The sequence below is a fragment of the Aegilops tauschii genome, chromosome 2, assembly GCF_002575655.3.
Source record: "Aegilops tauschii subsp. strangulata cultivar AL8/78 chromosome 2, Aet v6.0, whole genome shotgun sequence".
Lineage (NCBI taxonomy): Eukaryota > Viridiplantae > Streptophyta > Magnoliopsida > Poales > Poaceae > Aegilops > Aegilops tauschii.
In genome coordinates this window covers 546,750,298-546,775,308 of record NC_053036.3, presented here as the reverse complement: position 1 = coordinate 546,775,308, position 25,011 = coordinate 546,750,298, and the positions used below count along the sequence as shown (strand labels likewise).

At 44.5% G+C, this 25,011-nt stretch overlaps 2 protein-coding genes across 2 annotated transcripts; one reads left to right on the top strand and one right to left on the bottom strand.

The window, feature by feature from the left end:
- The first annotated feature begins 566 nt into the window (after nucleotides 1-566).
- LOC109748767 (uncharacterized) lies at nucleotides 567-2,160 on the top strand. The gene is made up of 2 exons (XM_020307789.4): nucleotides 567-938; nucleotides 1,028-2,160. The coding sequence occupies exons 1-2, from the start codon at nucleotides 761-763 to the stop codon at nucleotides 1,933-1,935; spliced, it is 1,086 nt and encodes a 361-aa protein (XP_020163378.3). The 5' UTR covers nucleotides 567-760; the 3' UTR covers nucleotides 1,936-2,160.
- Nucleotides 2,161-2,406: 246 nt separating this feature from the next.
- LOC109748763 (serine/threonine-protein kinase RUNKEL) lies at nucleotides 2,407-11,700 on the bottom strand. The gene is given in 11 exon segments (XM_040399678.3): nucleotides 2,407-4,935; nucleotides 5,539-6,408; nucleotides 6,974-8,091; nucleotides 8,094-8,550; nucleotides 8,643-8,702; nucleotides 8,799-8,877; nucleotides 8,958-9,019; nucleotides 10,117-10,192; nucleotides 10,348-10,400; nucleotides 11,222-11,311; nucleotides 11,459-11,700. Coding segments are annotated over 11 exon segments (4,032 nt in total). The 5' UTR covers nucleotides 11,507-11,700; the 3' UTR covers nucleotides 2,407-3,816.
- Between the last annotated feature and the right edge of the window lie 13,311 nt (nucleotides 11,701-25,011).

Below are 25,011 nucleotides of genomic sequence, written 5' to 3'. Positions count from 1 at the left end.
GGTAATCGCTAGTGACTGCAATCCGATTATGGATGACATCATAAAAGGGGTAGGAGGCTCTCATATCACAGTCGTCAAGAAGATAAATAATAGAATATCACATTTTACTAGTTGTGATTTTATGTTCGAATGTCGTGCTCCGAATCAGAAAGCTCACAATCTTGTAAAAAAATTGCCTCGCTTCCGCAGGGTTGCCGCTTGTGGCTTATTTCCCCTCATGACCCCCTTTATCCCTTTGAATATATTTTCAAATTAATAAAGCATGGGATCCCTTAAAAGAAATGTGTATCCATACATTGCCTCCTCGGGTTGGGTTCCTTTCCAACTGTTGCCACGCGGTGGGTGGTGGGCTTGTGGCACTGGACATAGCACATTCCAAGCCGTGATCCTTCCAGAATCAATTCGGAGCACAAGAGAGGGAGGAAGCATTTTGAGTCACGGGTTGAACTGAACCCGTGAAATGCCCTGCCGTTTGTTGAATGGCGGCACGGCGCGGCCTCACACAAAAGGGTCCAAATGCCCTTCACATGCGCTTGTTCCTTGTGATCCTCGGTCCTCCCCGTCCCTTTCTGCTGCTCGTCTCGAGCGAGTTGTCCGCATAAACAACAAGCTTTGATTTGATGGATCATCATCTCCCACCCACCGCTAGCTAAGGCTTTGGCCACCCGGCTGGCCGGATATAAAGCTCGCCGGAGCCAACGTTTATCAGCTAGCAGTAGCTTCTTCTCAGCTCGCAGCTAGCTAGCTCCTCTAAGACACCATGAAGAAGAAGAAGCCAGTGCTGTTCCTTGCGTTGGAGGCGCTACTGGTCGCCGCTCTGCTTCTTCTTCCCGGCCAGTGCCAGGGGTCTCGTGGAGCCAACCTCACGGTGACCGGCACCGTGTTCTGCGACGCCTGCTCCTCCAGCTCCTTCTCCAACCACAGCTACTTCCTGCCAGGTTCCACTCTTGCATGCATTCTTCTTGCTATGCAATTCATCGAATTCCTCCCGTGTTCTGAAGCGATCTCCCATTTGTTCGTTCGTCAGATGTGAAGGTCAGAATCGACTGCGCGATCAGGGCGAGCACGGCTTCCAAGGAGGAGATCAAGATCACGGCCGAGAAGACCACCGACAGCCACGGCGCCTACCGGCTCGACATCCCGGCGGTCGCCGGCCTCGGCTGCACCACCGGCGGCGAGGCCGCGTCCTTCTGCCGGGCCGCCGTGCTGGACAACCCCTCGCCGCTCTGCGACGTGCCTGCCGTGACCACCACCGCCGGCCACATCTCCTTCTCGGCCCGGGACCCCGACGCGTGCCTCTACAACCTCAACTCCCTCTACTACCGCCCGGGCAACAAGGCGGGCCAGTGCGACGGCGCGGGGGCGTCGACGCCGGCGGCCGCCGCGCTCAACACGTCGCTCTTCTACTGCCCGCACTGGCCGTGGCCGCCCATCCCGTTCTGCACGCCCCGCCCCTGGTTCCCGCCCATACCCTTCTTCACTCCCCCGCCGCCGGCATTCCCGTTCCCATTCCCGCCATTCCCGTTCTTCACGCCACCGTCACCTCCACCACCGGCTTTCCCTTTCCCTTTGCCGCCCTGGCCGTGGACGCCACCGGCGTCGCCGCCGCCGCCATCGTTCCAGTTCCCTCATCTGCCACCGATTTTCTCGGCACCATCTCCGCCGCCGCCCCCGCCGCCGCCGCCTGCATTCCCGTTCCCTTTGCCGCCGTTTCCACAGCTACCTCCTTTCCCACATTTTCCGCCTCTGCCGTCGTTGTATTCGCCACCGCCTCCTCCGCCCCCGCCCCCGCCTCCGCCGCCTTCCTTTCCTTGGCCTTTCCCGCCGTTACCCTTCTTCCCTCCAACTGCAAGCCCTTCGGTGCCATCTCCTCCACCTTCAAGGCATTACCGCAAAGATCCGAGCACCTGGTCCTCTTCCAAAACCCAACCATAAATAAAGTAATAATAATAAGTACTTCAAGGAGAAGATTAAAAGTACATAATAGCAATTTGTTCTGCTCGTGCTAGGGGCGGATGTGAGTCAGTGCCTATAATTGTATGTCAGATTGTAAAAAGAAGAAGACTTAATTTCCTCTTTTTGAGATGAAAAGACTCTCTTTAGAGAGAAAATGCAGTTTTATTGCGGCTTAATAATACAGAATTACCATTTCCCAGGTTACTGATTTTTTTTTCCCGGCTATTTGAATTTCTATTGCGGTGCGATTCTGGAAACGCTCCTCCTTCACTAGAAAGATGGCATGAGGAAGTAAGACACTAAGATGCATATTGCAATAGTTACCGTGTACATATTCATCGCGCAAATCATAATATGCATGAATAATTGAATACAACTGACTAGGCATAAGTACTTCCAGGGATAGTAATAGTTTTTGCTTGTAGCTTGAAGAGTCAAATGCTAGATATATAAGAAAACAGAGAATTTTAAACCCAGTTGCGCTCCATCAGCATTATTCTGAAAATAATAATGGAGAGAAAATTGTTCATCGACGACCCATAGTATGCAATACATATGGGAACAAGGAGGTTCAGCAACACAATTAATATACAAGGAAGTTTTCTAGAACCTGCCCTAGTGAAGAGATGGGTTAGCTAGATTACTGGCACCAGAGCAAAGAGTGAAGAGATTGGGCGACCCACGACAAGTAGGGAGAAGGCGCCTGCAAGAACTGTGGGGTCGAGGGTTACCCGCGAAACAACTGCGCCAAAGGTCCAGAACTGAGACACCCAGATGTGTGTTGAGCTAGCATGCAAGACTCGAACATTTGATGAAACGATGTAGTGGTTTCAGAAAACATTTTCTGGATATTTGCTTATCAGTGTTGTTGTGCTTAATATGTACTCCTACCTCATGTATTCTATTTGTACCGGTTGATCGGTGGTCAGGTTGGAAGCTGTTGTTTGGATGAGCTGCAACTTTGTAATGAGCACAATTTCAGGAGCTGGTACTACAAGATCAGATATTGTTGTAGCATGGAATATGTGAGACAGATTGCTTGGTGTACTACTCTCCAAACTTAATGGTGTTTGCATTGAATTCTAGCTTGCCTACAGGTGTCATCAGTACTCTGCTTATCTGTGGATGGGTTTTGCATAAATCTGAAATATGAACTCCCTGGGCAGGAGGCTTGCGCACCGTCTATACATAGACAGTGAGAGGCTGGGGAGAACTGAAGGTACAGTCTGGTTCAGTCATCCACCCAGCTGAAGCTGTACATCTCCAAGATAAATCAATAGATGGCTCATCTCACTTCTCCCTCCAGTGCCTCCTCTGCAATCTCAGGAGCGGGTGCAAGGTCCACTGATCACAGTGCTTTAGCGGAGGTGAGAACTCAGGCACTGGCATGACATGTGTTTCAGACTGCAATCTTCTTCTGTCAGTTAAAAATTCCGTTGGGTCCAGGAAGCGCTGCCGTCGGGACAAAATCTTGCACGGGACGGCTCACATCGTGTGCGACCGTCTGAGCCAGGCTAACTCAGACAAACGGCGTTGGATTGAATTCTGCACAGATGTGGGCCATGGGTGCAGAATAAGCAGCACAATACAAAACAAATACCTGGGCTTGTATGCTGCCAGGTACCAGTTGAGAATCTCGGAGTGGAAGGACGAGGTAGATAACGAGCTCAGAACATCACTTTTGAAACCCAGCACTCCCATGCCAGACGGTAGCAACTGAGGTCAGCTCCGTGCCTCTCATGATGAGGCAATGGCCCTGCTCATACACTTGGCGCCAGAAATACCAAGCCAAGACCCTCCTATTGAGATCACCTGTGTGCAGTAGCAGCAAGCTGACTGGCTCCTTGACCACATTTCTGCTCAACCACAGCAAGGTAGGCGCTGCAGTTCGGCACCCAGATACGAAGCAGCATCAGCAAGGCAGCTGTCATGTGAGCCCTTGAAAGCCGAGACAAGCGCTTCTACTCGCATCAGAGCTGGCACCGATATTGAGAGTATCATTCCTTGGGCTAGATACTGCCTGCAAGAGAATGCTAGGCTGTATAGCAGACGAGTCAGCTGGAGGGAGACACCATGCTTCAACGAGTCCAAAAGAGCGCTCAGTTTAGGAAGATTTGTCAGCAAGCCCATCGTGGCCTCTCGAGGTGCTGCCTTGAGCAGCAACACCACGCAATCTGACGCCAAATCGCTTATGTGTGGATCTGAATTTCCAACCACCTCAAGAAATATACCCATACTGCCACCGAGGTCGCATATATCCATGATGCAAGATTGTTGATCAACAGCAATGCTCATGTTGAAGGCGCTGTCAACAAGGAGTGCATGTTCTTTGGTAAGGGCGGTACTTCTGCTGCTGCCGATGCCACAGATAATGAAAGCTCTGCAAAGTTCCAAGGTTGGTTCCAGAAAACCATCCATATCTTTGGCAGTCACAAACTCAACCAGAGTCCCTATTCTTCTGACAACTTGAAGCTGTGAAAGGAAACTGGAGTCCATGTCAGGAGCAGATGCTAGTGCAAAACAAAGCTTCACATTGCTTACGTTTGCATTTGAAAGATCTCCAAGCAAAAAATCGAAACACTGGGATACTGTTGCTTCATTCAGGATATCAGATACCTTAACACAATCATGCTCCACCAGCATTACTAGAAGTTTTTGTGCATACATAGGTATTGGATCTTCATCCTCTGCAAATGAAGGGTACAGCGGGAGAAAATATTTGTGAGAGATTGTTTTCAGGTCAGCTAACGTTTGTTCGTCTGGAGTCAATGAAGAATCACTGAAGATCACAATCATCACATCAGACAGTATCTTCAAACATAGGAATCTGGCATCACAGTCCTTATTGCCCTTGTATAAGATGAATAAGCTCAGAAGGAATCGACTTGTGAATATTTTGTGTTCCATAAGTATAACAGAAGACTCCTCCATAGCTGCCTCTAGAACTCGCAGCAATATCATTTGGAAATCATCCCGAGCCTGGAAGTACAATAAAGTGTACACAAATGACCACAAAAGACAAGAGTTTAGTGAACACATGGCGTAATGCGAAGACTGAAGGCAAGACAGCATCAACACTAGGATGAGCTTATTTTAGACATTGCAGTGTAAATATGTAATGAATGATCTCCATATTTTCGCATCAGGTTTGTTAGTATTAATCTTGTCATGGTCAGTTATGTGGAAGTTGTATCATGGCATGCAAAACTAGCTAGCTATGCATATGTCAGCAATGAGCAGTAGCTACACCCTTCAGATATAGGATATAGTTATCAGCAGTAAAAAGTAAAATCAGATTTGACTTTGAGCTGTAGACAGATACCAGTATGTCCTAGACTGCAGTAAAAGTTTGCACTGAGCTGTCCTAGCTTAGCTATCAAGTATTGGTAGCATAGTCGGTTTGGTTAGTCCTATAAAAGGACATGCACCCCTGTTTGTAAAAGTAAGCTTGTGCTGTTGATATAAACCTACAGAGCTTCATACTAGTTCCTTGTGTGCATGTGTGTGAGAAAGCAGTGAGTGAATCCTGGTTTGAGACTAGCAGTTCTAAGAAGGTTGGGTCCAGATAGTTATAGGCCATACCTGAAATGGTGTCTCCAATATCTTCGTAAGATTAGCCAACTGGAGCAATACTTGACTTGTCACAACTCTGTGATTGAAGGATACACTCCCAAGAAGATGAAGGATAACAGGAAACAAATGAATTGTGCTCTTTGGATGAGCACGTCCCGTTAAAGCAGTAATAGGTCCATGACGTTTGCCACCCATGACCTGTTGTATATCACTGGATACAGTGTCAAGAATGCCTGGGACCAACAAAGCAACTAACTGAACAAATGCTACGGTACATTGATGAATGAAACCATCCTTCTCCTTTCCCAATCTATCGACTGCTGATAGCAGCTTTGCATTGCAAAAGAATTGTGGAAGCCACCTTCGACTGTTCTTGCAAAGAAGAGCAACAAATAGAAGAGTTTTTCCACGCAGAATGTCAGATCCCTGTTCTATCAGAGAAATAAGTCCAGGGACCAACTGTTTCTCCTCGGTTAATGACTGAATATAGCGGTTCATATTTGGTATGGTATGACTGTTCACTAATGCCGAATTTAGAAGATTCAGACTTATCTGTTGCTCACGTGGATTGCCCTTAAAGAGTGTGCATACAATATCCTTGAACGATAGCTTCTCCAGTGTTAGATGAGTACATGACGAACTGAATCGAGCTAGGCGGCTCAAACAAGAAATTGCAATAAGCCTTGTATTCTCCTGCTTCCCAGTTGCTTTATAGATGTAGCAAAGATGACCAATTGCATCTTGGGAAGCAAACCGTGATGTCCAATCTGTCCCTTGGCTACATATATTATCAACTGTTCGTAAGGCATAAAGCTGGGCCAGATCATCTTCCCCTTTACGCAAGATAGACGACACCGGTGCTATTACAGCACTAGGGACCTGCACAGTTTGCCAAGTTAAATCATGGGAAGACAGTAGTTTGAACTTGTAGCTGCAAATCAATTAATCAAAGGAAATGAACCACTCATATGTATATCTAGTCTACATGACCACATACAGCTAAGATATTGATATAAACATCCTCATGTTCCAATACATATCCTTTTATGTACTTATAATAACTGCAAAAGCTCAACACACACATTAAAAATAAACTTGCGTCTAGACACATGAATAAAGAATGGAGCATGTATTGGAACGTGAAGTCGGTATCTACCATCTATATATGCATATGTGTGCATTTAGTTCTTTCAGTTATTATACTTTCAACTCCTAATGAATTTCTACTTCAGTACTACGGTGGGCACAGAGAATATGCTGCCATAGAAGAATCAGTACCAACCATTAGAGATGTTGGAATCTAATTCCCATTAACTTGCCACCACAGCTTATCTTTTCAGAACGTGATGCGGTATAGGGTAATACAAGGTAAGTCCATGTAAATCAACCACTGGCATGCAAAAAACATTTAGAGCTAGCATATTTTTCATTTGGAGTTTCTAACCTGCCACAAAGCACCAGATTTGTTGTCCTTCATAGGAGATTCTTCGGCATTGCTTTCCTTGCTATCCTGATCAGATTGAGTTGATATGTAGAACAGTAATTCTCCAAGTGTTGCCATACAGAATCTCCTCAGTTTATCGTGCCGGTCCCTTAAGCCATCTGACAAGGCATTAATAATTCCTGAACTAGCTAGCTCTGCATCAAGGATAGTGGAGTAGCGTATCAGCAGTCCCATAAGTGAAGCAACCTGCACACGCAAGACTGAAGTTTTTGATAGTCGGAGCATTTTTATGAGCAACGACATAACTGGGCCATTAGTGATTATATTTGCAGCATCAGAGTTCATGCTTAACAACTCCAGATATCTGATGATATTCTGTTTCTCTGAAACCTGAAAAGATCCATTCAAACTCTGAATTATCTGGCTATTGAATGCATTCACCTGTTCTCGTGGTAACTTGATGTAATCAGCGGCAGGAAGAGCTTCAAAAGGAAGCACGGAGATGGTCTCTGTAGCTTTATCTCCTTTTTTACTGGGCATGACTGGTTTAACTGCAAGGTCTGTTGGATGCCAGAATGCTTCAAAGATGTTAGACGGCTCAGAACCCGTTGCAGCACCAGAAGTTATCTTTGGACGTGCTTTCCTCATGCAGAAACTAGGTGGAGTAGCCACCACATCAAGATTCTCTGAACAGTTCTGCTCAGCTTTCAACAAGGTATCCGGCTTAACAGAACACTCATCCATGAGCATGTCCGCCTGATTTATGCAGTTCTCTTCATCTCCATCAGTTCCTTGAGTCCTATGTTTTTCATCTGCTTTGGATCCAGCATTATCTGATCCATCATTATCATCAGGTGCATCGCCTTCTGGATTTTCACCAAAATCAAGCTCCATGTCATTATTTTCGATCTTAACTTCAGCCTCATTTTCGTCTGTTTCTGTGGGAGGGCGCCTGTAGTTCTCCTTGGCCTTTTCCCTTTGCAAATTTCTCTTAGCTATGCGAGACATTCTAAGGACATTTACACCCTTCAAACCATCAGCCTTACAAGGTTTTGGATTATTTTTCTTACTGGTTTGCACATTCTTAACAGGAGTCGTGAACACCTTGGCAGAATTTCATCTTTCTTGCGTAGGTGTTCACGAGTCTTGGGTGGCGTTAGCTGTCTGGAGGGTTTCTCCCCATTTCGCCCAGCTAAATATGGCGTAGTGGGAAGTCCAACCATGTTATCAAAGGCAGGCTGAGGAGGTAAAGGAATCATCGGCATACTGTTCCTCCAAAAGTTGTGTGCACATAGTTCAGACAACTGTAGTCTTTCAGCTGGGTCTTTCATGACTAAGCAGTTGATCAGATTCTGGAAAGACCTTGACGTGTTATCAGGTAAAGGTGGTGCAGGCTCTGAAAGTATGGATTTGACTAACTGGGTAAATTCACGGCCCACGAAAGGAGGTCTTCCTGCATAGCATTCGTAAAGCACACAACCAAGAGCCCAGAAATCAGAAGCATATGAGTGGACCCCTCCCTCTTGGAACAACTCAGGAGCCATGTAACATGGTGTCCCCCTCATAGGTTGTGGCACCTAAGAACAAGGTATTCAAACCCGGGGAATCATTAAAATAAGATAAAACCAAACGAAATCAAATGCTTGAGGAAAAGGAAATGGGAGCTCACATCTCCAGGATCGGTCTTCTCAATGTCCTTTAAACGTCTTGCTAATCCAAAATCACACAGCTACAACAATAAGGGAAAATTACTGTTAGTTCCCAGCAATTGTCTATTCTTTTGCTGTCACTGTATTTACATATTACACAGTGGTCTACTGATTACCTTCATGCATCCAAACTCATCAAGTAGAATGTTAGATGGCTTCAGATCACAATATATAATTCCTTGTGAATGCAAGAACCTAACACCCAACATGTTTTCAGTCAATCAAAATCCACGCATAACACAATAGATATAATGAAACGAGGTTACCAAATAAACTTTACAGGAGGGCTTAGATCATAAGCCAGGGCGTGCATGGCACTTTCAGGCAGCTTCTTATCCTGCATGAAAATACATAGGATGAGACATGAGACAGAATACATAAAGACAACCGCAAGCATAAAAATGGGTAGCATTTGTCTTCACTGATGTTACATATAGTAAAAGATCTGCAAATCTACTCACACAACAGGTCTCTGGAACACAAACAAGCACCACAGAGAATTATGGGTCACCCTTATCAACACGTGTTGTTTAGGATGACAAGCAAGCAGAAGAAAAATGGGGTAGCATTTGTCTTCACTGATGTTACATACAATAAAAGATCAACTCACACAACAGGTCTCTGGAACACAAACAACCGCCACAGAGAATTATGTGGCTCACCCTTATCAACACGTGTTGTCTAGGATGACAAGCAAGTACTGGTAAACAGGCTAGCAAACACTTTGCCCCGCAACAATATAATACACTACTAAAAATAATAGATCAGCATTATCAGGATAGCAAATAAATCAAGTATTTCTTAGAGTCAAAGACTATGCAGGGTGCTTTGAGTGTTTCCAAGTGGAGAAAATGGAGAGCAGCACTCCAGTTTCCCATCTTGAAGCAGTTAATTACCTAATCCTTTTCCAAGTGGAGCACAAGCAAGACTAACATTCGTACTTCAATGCATGAACACAAAGTATAAAACCCGTAAATGCTATAGAAGAAAACTAGAACTAAGATCGTAAAAGCAGGTGGTTCGGGCTGACCATACTTCAATGAAATGACAAATAGTTTTCTCGAGAAAAAATAGTTTTAGTAGCATTCACAAATTCAAGTTGTCAGATTGAAGTTTCTTTCAATGTGCACAATTATAGATAGCAACAACAAGAAGATTGTGCGAAACATCTATTCCTATTGGAAGAACAATTAGCAAGCTGTCATATAAAGTTTCATGTGGAATTTTCCTAAAAGCTGATAAAAACGGTAAGTTTTGTCTCTTGTACTTCTAGTTCAAATATTCCAAGCTCCTAAATTTTAGGTGCAAATTTTTCTCACGTATCTGTGGTATCTGTAGAATATATCAGTTGCAAACATACACAAATGGATGCTTTGTGTTCCCTTCTTCAATTTAGAGAAATGGATACAATGCTTAATTGGGTAAGCAAGATACCTGCTCGAGCAAGCCCTTGAGGTCTCCACCAACACAATATTCCAATACTAGCCAAAAATGTGCTGAAGTTTCGTACCTAGGGAGAAAAGCAAGGCGTAGTTATGGTATGCACTAGAATGGTCAAATGTTAACTGAACAATAAGGATAACCTCAACAAGACTAGCAAAGTACTTGTCATTGCTATACTGCAAAACTGGCATAGGCAAAAGCAATACGTCCTTAAAAACTTACCAAGAGTAAAATTTCAGGACATTTGCATGATCCAAAGAATGAAGCATCCGGACCTGCAAAGGTAAGTTCAAAAGCATCATTGGCAGAAAGGAACAAACCATAAATAAACAACTTATGAGAATAAGCATTGATCAACTTATGATGGAACATCTAAGAATGCTTACCAAGCTTGAGAATGATTCTCTATCTAGTAACACTTTATCTACCTTATTTAAAAGAATTACCCTTGGGCAGTTGCTCAGAGAGACAAAGGCACATCCAAAAGATAAGCAGGTCCTTGGAAGCGACAATAACAAAAACTAAGTACAAACCTGACAAAAGAACAGCATTTGCCCATCGTAAGTGAGCAACATTCATCAGTGAGAGCAGGTTGTAACTTATCTTCATGGGCACATCTCTTCTATAATTGGGAATTGAATATTGGGTATGAGAAATAAACTCCATGCAAAATTATTAGGAAGTTGATGTTTTCCCAGCACTTCAAAAATAAGGATTCGTCATGCTTTGTGGCAGGAGAGAAACAGCACGGCATTTAGCAGTTAGCACATCAAAGATTATCATTATCTTAGTCTAGATTGGGGCAGTTTCCCCTTCATACTGCATCATTCTCAAGCCAACACTAACCAGAAAACAGAATGCTTGGGCAAACAACAATTAATCAGATACGGACATGTACCAAGCATAAACCCAAAGCCACGGAAGATGTACCATCAAATAAATTATGCGAACCGCGACATACATACACGCACTAGCAAGCGGATACAGGTTGCCAGACCAACTAGCCCCTCCTAAACCAATGCAAACGCCGCACAACCTTGGATGCAGAATATCCCCCAAAGTCGACGCGGGCGTTGGGAGAGAGGGGCTGGCTCACCTCATTGAGGACCTTGGAGCGCTGCGACTTGTCGACGCTCTTGACGGCGAAGTACTCGATGGTTTTCTTCTTCCGCCCCTTGTACACCGTCTTCCGCACCACAACCCCACCCAAAAAAAAAAAAAACAATCAGAGATCCCTTGCATTCGCGCCAGCCCCAGCCTGATAGGGGCGGATCCGAGGCCGGAGTAGGGGGCGAAACCGGCCGGAATGGAGGAGGTGGGGGCGGAGGGTTACCGAGTGCTTGCCGCGGCCAATGGCCTCGTAGACGTGGAAGTTGTTCATGGCGGAGCGGCAATAGCTGGAGGGGGGAGGAGGAGGAGGGCTCCCCCTCTGGTCTCCGGCTAGGTTGAGGGCTTGTGGTCTGAGGCGGCGGCCGGAGAAGTGCGCGAAATGGGGAGAGGAGGAGAGCGAGCGGGGTTTCGGTTTCGGAGGAGACGCTCCTGTTGATTTTTCGAATTTTGCATCATTTTCGTCTTCGGTTTGGCTGTGATTGTTTCACAATTCACATGAGACCTTGCATGTGCCTTTTTTGTAGGGGTAAAATTGTTCTATTAGTCCGACGGCACATGAAGCCAAACCTTACATAACTCATCATTGCTAACACTCTCTCATCCCATGATATGCGCTACTCCATTTGTTGAACTCCGCGGTCCTCACCCATTTGATTTTGTGATTCTCAAAAGACTTGAGCATTTTTTGATCTTCAATAACCGGCCCAGCTGCCGAGAGGTTTTTGGTTGAGTCGCTGATCATGCTTGCCACGCTTTTGCTATCAAGCTCCACAATGATCTCCGTGACACCCATCTCGACAACGAATTGCATTGCCCTCCGAGACACAAGGATCTCCACTAGCTCTGGATCGGAGGTAGTTGAGAAGTAGTGCCATGCAGCTGCCCGAAAGGTGCCATCGTGATCGCGCATCACCACTCCTGCACCACTCTTCTCTCGCATCTTGGACGTGACGCCATGGTCGTTGGCCTTGAGCCAGCGCTCCACTAGGGTAGGGATGGGGGTCTTGACGCAAAGATCCTGCGCCGCTCTCAATTCCTCCATGAAGCATGTCGCCCAATTCCTCCATGAAGCATGTCGCCGATGTACCAATGGCGCGCAACGCAGCCATGTGTTTACCTTCCCTCGTCTCGTTTCTCACCGGTCATAGGCCATATAAGTTTTGAACCATTACCTCGCGCTCTTCCAGAGAAGCTTCAGTCGTCCATGCCAGCATCCAGCTTTGCAATGCACTCTGGGAGCACAACGACGCTAGCGGGATTGCCATCGGTACTCTCATCTCCGAGCGCATCACCTTCTAGAAGCTGAATATGGACCATAATTTATGCAACATATCTTCCTCTCTACCGCATGCAACACAAAAAACCCTGGGCTTGATCTTCCTTTTGCGGAGTTTGGCTCCTAGAGCTAGTTTGTTCTGCATGAGTCTCCACGTATGGATTTTCGCTTTGCCTGGCGCACAGGTGTCCAAAAGAGTTAACCACCCTTTGTGTTTTAGCCTGTCAAGAAGGGGCCTAGCCATTCCTAAATGGTGTGCGGATCTAACAGAGAATTTGTTTTGTAAAGTTCCAAGCAAGGTAGTCTTCACTGTTCGGTCCTCCAATTTGGATTTGCAATATGTCATTGGTGTCATCGTCCAAAACCATTTGTGCCACATTGGTTCTATCCCAATTGGTCCCATGTTCATTCAATAAATCACAAACCCTAGTGATGACATGCACACAATCCTCGCCTAGTGGCTTTAGGTTGCCTTTCTCCAGTATCCAATTATCATGATGGATATTGATCCTACCGCCATCTCCAATCCTCCACGCTGCACCTTCTCCAAGGAGGTCTCTAACTTGTAGAATACTTTTGAAAGTGAAAGAAGCATTGGTTGGGCATGATGTATTCATGATGTTTCCCTCTCTAAAAATATTTAATCTTCAAAACCCTTGCACACAGGAAAATTCAGACATGAAGGATCCTCCACGCTTGTTTATTTAATAAAGCTTGATTAAATACCTAGCATTTCATGAAGCCATTTCACCTTCCCACTTTGTAGTGCACATCTTATCCCATGCAATCCAGTGTACCTTCCTATCACCATTGGCTGCACCCCACCCAAAGTTTCAAGAGATCGAGGTCACGTTTAGTCACGTTTTCTTTGGGGGTTGAAAATAGATCATAGTGTAAATTTGTGTAGACCGGAGGACGGATTTGACAAGCACCTCTCTAGATGCCTTTGATTGCCCTTGGACCTTCTATCCCATGACTTCACCTTTTGAGGATTCTTTCACATTCTTGAAGTCCCATCTTTTGATCTATCTACCAGAGTTGGTAGGTGAAGATAACATTCACTCAAAGCTTTCGAATCATTGCCTAGAGTTCCTTTCAATTCAGCTTTTCCCTCAACCAGACTTCCTTTAATAGAAAATATAGATGACTTCTTGAGATTTAACTTCTGGTTTGAGGCCGTTTCATACACATTAAGGATGTTTTTTAGCACTAGAAAATTACTCTGTGATGCCCCCAAAAACACAACATGTTCGGAAGTAAGATGGGCTTCAGATAGGCCTGCTTCTATTTTCGGGGTCATGTAATCAATTCACATAATATGTCTATGCAACACATGGGCTGCTGGGACGTGTTGCAGGTAATTCTTCTCTCATTGAGACGAGATGCCGGGCAATCACACAAAGGAAAGTTAGGCCAGCCCAATTAGTGTATTTCACGGTTTTGGGAAGGTTCCGGGTATAGTTCTTTCGGTTCAGAAAGGTTCTAGAAGGTTCATGTCTGATTTTTTGTTCTTCTTCCTTTTTTGTTGTTTTCTCTGCCGGTATTTATAGGATTTCCTTTTTCTTTTCTTGCTTAGATTTAATTTTTTCTTATTTTAAAAAGGTTCATAGTTAAAAAAACAAAAATGGGAAGAATGATTAAATGTTCAACCCTTTATAACATGTTTGCAGAAGTCTTAAAAAATGTTCACATTTTTTTTAAATCACGTATATTTAAACATCTCCACATTCTATAGAAGTGTTTGTAGATTTAAAAAAAGTTCAATTTTCTCAAAAGGTCACGCATTTAAAAAAATGGTCACACACTTTTCCTAAAAATGTCCATGTATTTTTTATGTTAAAAACCTAACAAAAAATCAAAATAAACCTAAAGGAAAAGAGAACAAATATATTTAAACCTGATAGTTCTACAGGTTGTGTCACAAGCCTAAGTAGGCCACCCGGCCAAATACAGTGCCCCTAGTGCGACTCCCGGACAATCATTCGCAATTAGCGATAGATAGGAGCTCCCCACATTGCCACTTCCTTTCAGCATCGCCGCCGGAGAAGGAAGCCGAACGCAGTGGGGAAGCTCCCACAACGGTCCAATCCTAAACACTTTAGTTTGGAGGGATTATGGAGCAAATAAACAGTGGCACTGTAATGTTAAGTGGAACTAGCATAATGGTCTGTCCAGTTGTGATGATGGTTTTATTCCGCTATATCGATCAACTGGGTACTAGTAAAAATATTCCATGAAAATAAGACACATGTTTTGTAAGGTCCACACTTGTGTTTTTGACATTACATTCCATTGTATTCAAACTCGGTAGAGTCTGAAAACATAGCAACATATGATTGACATTTGACGGCTTGCCACTTAAATCAACTTCTAGATTTTGTATGGTTTACATAGCCGTTTGTATGTGATTATGCACTTAATATGACAAACAATCATATGCGTTGTTCACCCGTAATCATCATATAACCCGGCGACGACAATGGTAAAATCACTTCTATTTTTTTATTGTTGTCTCATTAATGTACCAATTTTGCTCCGTATGTAAAACCTCTAAAAAGACTTATATACCCCCCCTCCCAAAATTCTTGTCTTAGATTTGTCTAAATACGGATGTATCAAGTCACATTTTAGTATTAGATACATCAGTATCTAGACAAATCTAAGACAAGAATTTTGGGACGGAGGGACTATTTAGGAACGGAGGGAGTAGTATTTTGTGCTTTCTAACTGAGATATTCGTACTGTCATACTAACAGAAGATGCAATCCTCTGTTTGTCATATTACATAATTTTGCAGGAAATATCTTTTGAGTGATCACTGTATTTTAGCTTACTTGTTCAGGGTACAGACCTGTACATGTTATTGCCTTAAATGTCCGATGTTGATGCATATTGTTGTATCTGAGAGCTAGTTTTTCAAGATAGGGAGCTGAAAGTGTTCTCATTGGCCGGACTGGTGAAAGAATGCAGGCATTAATTTTCACATGGCCCCTACCTTCTGCCAGAGGCGGATGGATACACATAGCCGAAGACATGGTAAAATTCAGGAACACTGGGCGTCTGGGCCAGTGCACCCTCTCACAACGGCGTTGATGGTGTCAGAATATCTTGGATCATAAACCATTGCAGCACTTGGAACTTCTTCAGCTGCAGATGGGGAGCAGAAACACACTCACGCACACACATTTGCATTTCCGGAGGCCACAATCAGACAAGTGAACGAAAGAAACACAAGCAACCTAAAGAGACAAGAAAACATGATCAAGCAATCTCTCTGCTCATCAAAGATTTTTTTTTTTGCGGGGTTCCTCAAAGATTTATTTGCCTGGAATGGATACAACAAACATACAATCAAGCTGCAACAACACGCAGCAAGACGAGAAAAGGAGGCGCATCTCCAATCTCCATCTCCCCTATCCACAAACAACGCAAGGGGGATCGATCACAACAGCAAAACGCTCCTCCCTACATGAAGCTGAACGAACAACAACGGACACGAACCAAGAAGTGATGAATGAGGGAACTCCATGGGAGGGAGACGACGGCCTCTCCCCCTACGGCGTGGGGAAGAAGAACGTCATCTCGCCTCTGGGAACGATGCTTCAACACCAAAGATACTTATACTCCATCCACGTCCCTTCGGAGGCTCAGCCCGCTCCAATTTGACCCGCTCTGAAACCCGTCATTTGGCCGGCTTTCTGAACTTTGAACGACAGTATTGATCTCCTGCAGTGACACGGATCGGGTGCACTGAACCTGGACGCCCTCCTGTAGCTTTTCCCTCTGTTGCAGCACTGTGGGCGTGTTGCCCCATCGGCGTCTCTGCTTTTCTTATTCGCCCTTTATGCCGCCTGTCCAACAGCCACGCGTAATGGGACAAGTAGCTCGCTAACCCCATTGGATTAGACAGATTTTCTAACGGAAAATGCCAGATTAGGTCTGTGTGCTCTGCCGTCAGGATTACCAAATGTGTCCGAGCAGCATTATTTGTCTATGTGATAGCTGGCCTTTAATTAATAAACTCTGATGATGAACGTGCTGTAAAAGACAAGTGAAACATTACTTTGTTTGTTTATGTGGGATGGTGATTTCACGCTTTCCTAACCGATTCCCTAAAAATAGCGGACTATCGGACGAAAAAAAAGCTTAGTGGAATATATATACTTCACTAAATTTTCGTCCGACCTAGCCGATCCCTTATATATATATATATATATATATATATATATATATATATATATATATATATATATATATATATATATATATATATAACAGAGTAAATTTTTTCATTTGCATTTCATTTTTGCCACTGAAACACATTTCTTTACTTCTTTATTTTCCTCAATGACATTGGAGTACATAATTCATCAATTCTTCGCCAAAAGAGCAAGACCAAAGAAAACAAGAATCACAATTAGACATTTTAAAAGATATCCAATTTCCCCAACTACTCCCACTAGTTGGATTAATATCTTCTCTATGCCTTCATTTTGATCTGCGGCTTCTCGAGTTTGAACACTTCTTTCTTCTTCGATTTTAAAGAAGTAGATGTTGCTTCGCATCTAATCTCATCTCTAGCTTCGGTTCTAGCAACGAGTGCACGAACATCTATCAATTTTCGTGCTATTAATAGGCCGATGTATTCTTCCCAATACAAAAACTTGCATCCATCCTACACACAAATTTGAGCAGACAATGAGCTACCGAAATTGCGCCGAATCCGGTGAACAACTGAATCAAAACAAGCACATACCCCATCATTTGTGCACTTGAAGAACACCCATCTGAGATGTTGCGGTGTGGTAGAAACTCGGCGCACCACCTGTCGCGTGCAGTTATCGCACTGTATGACCGGCAACGGCAAGCCGGCAAGCCGCTGGGCCAGCACCGAGCCTGGGTGAAGGGCGGACGTGTATTTGCCGGTGAACCGCCGAGGGAGGAGATTTGAGTGGATAGAGACGGAGCCGGTACCTGCATGCGACACGGAGGCGTTCCCGGGGATGTGCGGTCCGCTTCCCGGCCAATCCATGGCAAGGCACAGCCGTTGGCGGCCGAAAACACCAAATCCGACAGCGGCGGGAGTAGCCGCAGATCCACCGATTCTTTGTCGGCGATGGGACGAGGAGGCACAAATTGAAGTGGTAGAGGACAGCGACGGAGCGTACGGTGCGTCCGCGGCGGCGGGCGGGTGACGACGGGGGGTAGGGGTTGGCGCTGGCACAGATGCGGCGCGGGAGGGGTGGGGGAGGCAGTGGAGTAGAGGCGCGGCTTTTACTCATTCACTGAGCGGTGGAGTAAATATAGGGAGAAAGTTAGGACCAGAGTAAAAAATATACTCTCTTACGGCGGATTGAGGATCGGGTAGATGCGGGTTAGAGGAGTAAAAGACCAACTCCACACTTTCCGGTCCTGTTCGATCTTAACCAGCCTGATGGCACAAGCCACGGCCTGTGAAAAGTATAGTACTAGATGAGTAGGGCAAGTTATTGAACGGACTGTGCGTTTAAACTGTATATAAACATTGTGATTTTTATTTAAGTAGAGGTGGTACCCGTGTCCTCCCGCTGCACCGATCGATGCAAGCCATCAACACTGAAATCTTCAGCATGTATCAGGAGGACGCAGCTTCGGTGTCTTCAAGGCACCTGCTTTTGGGTCACTGACATGTGGGCTAGCCACCTTTTGGGCTTACATGTTATGGATACAAAGGCAGGTGTTTTAAGGCACCGAAGCATAGTCTGTATCAGGATGCGGAAAACATTTTGTCTTGATCTACCTAAATTTTTGATCACTTTAAGGTTTCTTCACCTAAGTTCCTGCTCACTTCATCAAAGATACTGCACCAACAGCACTACAGCAACCAACCAATACGTCCACCCATGCGATCTACAGTACTATAGAGCAGTGGAGCACTTTCCTGCAGCGAATTATTAGCAAAGATTGCCCAGGATCCCAGCTCGTGTGTCTGGCCCGTGTCCTATCCTGCAAGTGCCCCGAGCTTTGCACCAGTTGCATGGTGAGATGATGGCGTGATCCCTGCATGCTGCAACCGCAACACTCCCTTTGCATGGGCTGATGGAAATGATCTCTAGCTAGCTGCGGGAGATAAGGAATTTGCAGCCTCGGCACGCACCTTTGCTCCATGAGCTTTTCTACGATTCGGAGCTGCAAATCCACGTGAGTAGTGCCTCCCAAAAAATGACACATCACATGAGATTCCGTTCCCTCTAGCTTCTAACCTAGGCCGCTTCATGGCTAGGTGCATTGCTAGGTTCACCTATCCGGCTCCAAGACCTTGCAAGCATTTGCATACCACAGTCCACGGGAAGCAACAAGCTTCTTACTGGACATCTTTAGTCTTTCGTCTAGACTTATAAATAGCAGCCGGCTATGTGCTCATCAGCGGGGTAGGTTAGACAAGTGAGGTGTGGTCCACGGGAGATGAGCGGAGTCATAGCAAGTTTGGTTGGTTGTCAACTGGAGTTCTCCTCAAACCACTTCAGTAGCTAGCTAGCTTAACTATGTCTCAGTGCATTGACACTTTTGTAAGTGTGCGTAGTGAGCTTGACAGCTGTGCATAGTGAAGTGTTTGGGAGAACTCTGGGTGGCAATCAACAGTTTCAGTAGGTTTGAGAGTGCTTGTGTTTTAATTATACTGATAGGCCATGTATGAAATCCACATATATAGATGATGATTGTTAGGTGAGAATTCATCGAGTTTGGCCTCGTCGGGAGTTCCCTTCAAGCACTTCAGGAAGCATCTTTTGTAGGGCATTTCTGAAGTGTTTGGGGGAACTCTTGTTGTCACCAAGCATTTAGTAAACATATATACGGGCCACGTACCATAACAGAGATGTATTATAATATAATGGGAAACCAACTTTGGTATTACCGGGAGTTCCCTTCAAGCACTTTACGGAGCACCTCGCCAAGGTATTATGTGAAGTGCTTGGGGGAACTCTCGATGTGACCAAGCATTTAGCGGATATTGCAGGTTATATACCGCTAGAGATGTTCTGATGACAAGTCACGTTTGGTACTACCTAGAGTTCCTTTCAAGCACTTCATGAAGCATCTTTATGAGGGCTTATGTGAAGTGTTTGGAGGAACTACTGGTTTCACCAAGCATTTACTAGATGCTAGCCACATAGGATAAGACAGATGCACTAATATCAAACCACATTCGGTATCACCGGGAGTTCCCTTCAAGAATTTCATGAAGCTCCCTTTTGAGGTATTATCTGAAGTGTTAGGGGGAATTCGCGGTTAGACCAAACATTTAGCCGACATTACATGTCATAAACCACAAGACAAATATTGATGGGGAATCACGTTTGGTATTACCAGGAGTTCCCTGCAAGCACTTTACGAAGAACCTTTCCAAGGGCTTATGTGAAGTGTTTGGGGGAACTCTCGGTGTGACCCAGCATTTACTAGATACTGGTCATAAATGACAAGAGTTGTACTAGTGGTGAATCATGTTTGATATTACCACGAGTTCCCTGCAAGCACTTCACGAGGCATTATTTCATGCCATTGTGAATTATTTCGAGAAACTCTCGGTGTAACCAAGCATTTTTTAGATGCTGGTCATAAACGACAAGATTTGTACTGGCGGCGAATCATGGTTGGTATTACCATGAGTTCACTGCAAGCACTTCACGAGGCATTATTTCAAAATGCCATTGTGAATTATTTCGGGAAACTCTCGGTGCCACCACGCTTTACTCAATGCCTGCCAAGAACCCAAAGGGATGATCAATACGAATCATGTTTGATTTACCATGGATTCCCTGCAAGCACTTCACGAGGCCTTATTCTAAACACCATGGTGAAGTGTTTGAGGAATCAACGTTGCCACCAAGTATTACTCAATGCGAGCAAGAACTTGAAGAGATGATCAAACAAAGCATGTTCGGTTTTACAATGGTTTCCCTACAAGCACTTCACGAGGCACAATTTCAAACGCACTTGGGGGAACTCTTGGTTCCGCCAAGCTTAAATCAATTAAGGTCAAGAACCTAAAGAGACAATCAATATATGCAAGTAATGTTTGGTTTTACCAAGCATTTTTTCAAACATTTCATGAGGGGCTATTACGAGGCCTAGTGTAAAGCATGGCAGGAATTAATTATAGGAATCACCGACACATCCTAAACGTATCTATAATTAAAAAAATCATTCCATAATCTTATTGAATATGTATTGTTCTTTCATTTATTTGGACTAACATATTGAGGAAGTGCCAGAGTGCCAGTTGTTTTTTGTATCTTCTGTTATAGAAAATAGGTATTTTTGGAAGTACGGAAATTTTGAGAAAATTGAAGGGACATTTTTAGTCATAAGAGGACTGGTGCCAACACATGGGGCCAAGGGGATCCCATAGGGCCCAAAACCTTTGGGCCCCACATGCCACCGAGCCTTCTTGAGAAAGGCTCTCCCTCACATGTCACTCATCCCAAGCCCAGTGGCGGCGCCAGGATGATAAACCTATGGGGTCGGAGTGATTATTATCACAGATTTTACCTGGCCTCTAGTTGTTTTGTATGAATACACATGTGTATCGAAGGTTTGCTAATAAGCTGTGGGGTCACCCCACAACTATAATGTTGATTCACTGCTGCCCAAGCCTCTCTTGTTGGAAATATGCCCTAGTGACAATAATAAAAGTATTATTTATTTCCGAGTTTATGGGTAATATTTATATTCTATGTTGTAACCGCTATTGTTCTCAAGTCTGCGAAAGCCAAGAGGCTAAGAGAAAACTCATGTGCACGTGTAGAGTTATAAGCGGTAAAATAGATTCCTAGTCTTGCCTCTAGTACTAGCTCAAGTATTACATGATGGTTCTGTTTTCCTGATCATGGGCATGCGTTAAGTGTAAAGATGATGTTAGCAACATTGAGGGCACGATGTTAGAAGAACACTTGTGTTGAATTTACCCAAATAGTGTGTTATACTAAAAGATGACATTACGTAACAAGTCTATAGTCCATAACACAGAGAAAGTTAACGTAATTTTGTAAATAGACGGGGTTTGAATGAAAAAATGCACAAGAATAGTGCGAGTTACTTTCAAAAATAGTTAGGGGGTAAAATTAAAATGGTGGGGGCCTATCAGCAAAATTGCAACCATGTTTAGAGCATCACCAGCTCGACAAACAACAACGACATGGCTGCCAGCGGGCACGCTGTGATTGGTCGATGACCTTTTTGTCATATGCGTGCCAAGTTTATGCACCAAAACGTAGCATGCACTCCAACTTTGTGACTTGTATGGTATATAACTCTTTTAGATGAGACATTGCCTTTGTGTCACCGCCACTTCATTCATGATGATTGATGAGAGCAGAAGGAAACGCCAAAAAGAGAAGAGAGAGTTGCGCCAAGCGAAGCGCACGGGCTCAGCGGCCCAGGAAGCATGATACAACCCAAGTCAAGCCCGTGAATGGAGAAGTGACCAAGTCAGCAAGAGCGCACTATTAAATAGTTGTTGGTAGAATTGTGTAAAGAAATGTGATGGTCCGACCCCTCGTCTCTTACCTATATGCCCGGGCAGATGGCGCGGATTGGTCATGAAAATGTGATCCAACCGAACCTCTCAAACCACCCCTATGCATCTCGGTTGTCATGTACTCCATACACAACCCATAACTGGGGTGGACATGGCGAGGCCCAGACATTTCTGGACACGTTCTCCACGTCAAATCCGACCCATGCTAGCCCACCCTACCCCACAAATACCTCCTCACTATCAGCATCCGAACGAAACCCTAGCCACTTCCCACTCCACTCCACTCCACTCCACCCCAAGACCGCTCTGACCCCCCTCCTCTCTAGTGATCTCCGCACTTCTCCAACATGACGGGAAGCGGCCAGTCAGTATATTTTTTATAGACTTGATCAAAGTTAAAGAAGTTTGATGTAGGACAAACCTATAACTTTAATTAAACTGGAACATATTGAATCGCAAAGGGTCACGTGCCTTTTCATAACGCCATTCAATTTCATAGGGTTGTAATATATAGGCTGTCAATTCTAGATTGTATCATGGGCGGGCCACCTTTTTTCTCAATGTTTGTTATTTTTGTTAGCTTGGTTTGTTCTATTAATTGATTTGTAGTTCCGAACTGAGATGGGCTTCACATATGCATGCTTCTATTTTCGGGGCATGTAATCAATTCACATAACTATGTCTATGCAATCACGTGGGTTGATCAGACGTGTTGCCAGTAATTCCTGTTTGCCGCTCATTGCGATGAGATGTCGGGCAATCACACAACAAAACTGATGTGCAGACGATGCATAGCCTGTACGACAACTGAACGATGGCCAATCGAGCCGTCTGCTGCACTTTGGTGATATGCATGTACAAATTGATCTACGATGTCGTGTAGAAATCGCCCGCACAACATCTTGTGCATAGCAGTGCTCATCACAAAGGACAGTTAGGCCAGCCCAATTAGTGTTACTATCTCACGGTTTTGGGAAGGTTCTGGATATAGGTTTTGGGTTTAGAAAGGTTATAGAAGGTTCATCTCCGGGTTTTTTTTCTTCTTCCTTTTTTGTTTTCTCTGCCGATATTTACAGGGCTTTTTTTTCACTTTTTCTTGTTTTGGTTTTATTTTTTATTTTAAAAATCTTTGCAGTTTTTTAATTTTTTCTCAAATTGAAAAAATGTTTAAATGTCCATCCCTTTATAACATGTTCACGAAAGTCTTGAAAAAAGTGCTCGCAAGCATTTTTAAAAAATTCACATAGAAGTGTTCGTAGATTTAGATATTTTAAAAAAAAGTTTTCTCAAAATTTCATGTAATTTTTTTGAAAGATGGTCACATGCTTTTTCCTAAAACTGTCCATGTTGTTTTATTTGTAAAAACCAAAATAAACCGAAAGGAAAAGAGAAAGTATTTAAACCTGATACTACAGGCGACCGGCCCAATACTGAAAGAGGCTTTCGCCCCGCTTTATAAATAAGGGTTAATTATCCTTTTGCCCTCAGTGGTGTCCATGTACTCAGTTTTGTCCTTAGATGCGAATTGTGCTCAGTTTTGCCCCTAGTCCGTGCGCACCGACTCGTTCCGTGAACTCTGCCGTCTCCGTCAGGTCAACCTTTTGACTCGGCCCTTACAGGTGGGACCAGGCGGCAGAGACGCCCAATTCTATTCAGACCGTTGCACGCGTGGCTTGTGGGACCCAGCATAGAGCCGTTGAGCAGAGAGTCGTTGCGGGTGTGCTATATAAGCGGGCGACAGACAGCGGCGGCGACCACGGCGACAGAGAGCACGGCGGTGACCACGGCGAGAGAGAGAGAGAGAGAGAGCACGACAGTGGGAAGCTAGCTGTGGAGGGTGCGGCGGTGTTGAGATCCCCTTCGGCTCCGAGCTCCATGTCTTCCTCAAGCTCTCGCGCCACCTCGCGGATGCAGAGCCGAGCGCGTGTGGACATGCCTGTCTTCGTCTATCCGCGGTGTCGGACGGGCGTTGATCGGAGGGTTTCTCACACACCGAGGAACCAGAATCGTCCGTTCTACGTGTGCAGCGAGAATGGGGTAAGAATTGGGGCAATTGCACCATTTTCGTGGTCGGGATCTTTGAGCAATTGGTTGATCTGTTTGGTGTTCATGAAGGAAATATGACCTAGAGGCAATAATAAAGTTGTTATTTATATTTCCTTATATCATGATAAATGTTTATTATTCATGCTAGAATTGTATTAACCGGAAACTTAGTACACGTGTGAATACATAGACAAACAGAGTGTCACTAGTATGCCTCTACTTGACTAGCTCGCTGAATCAAAGATGGTTAAGTTTCCTAGTCATAGACATGAGTTGTCATTTGATTAACGGGATCACATCATTAGAGAATGATGTGATTGACTTGACCCATTCCGTTAGCTTAGCACTTGATCGTTTAGTATATTGCTATTGCTTTCTTCATGACTTATACATGTTCCTATGACTATGAGATTATGCAACTCCCGAATACCGGAGGAACACTTTGTGTGCTATCAAACGTCACAACGTAACTGGGTGATTATAAAGATGCTCTACAGGTGTCTCCGATGGTGTTTTTTGAGTTGGCATAGATCGAGATTAGGATTTTTCACTCCGATTGTCGGAGAGGTATCTCTGGTCCCTCTCGGTAATGCACATCACTATAAGCCTTGCAAGCAATGTAACTAATGAGTTAGTTACGGGATGATGTATTACGGAACGAGTAAATATACTTGCCGGTAACGAGATTGAACTAGGTATTGAGATACCGACGATCGAATCTCGGGCAAGTAACATACCGATGACAAAGGGAACAACGTATGTTGTTATGCAGTTTGACCGATAAAGATCTTCGTACAATGTGTAGGAACCAATATGAGCATCCAGGTTCCACTATTGGTTATTGACCGGAGATGAGTCTCGGTCATGTCTACATATAAAGTTCTCGAACCCGTAGGGTCCGCACGCTTAACGTTCGGTGACGATCGGTATTATGAGT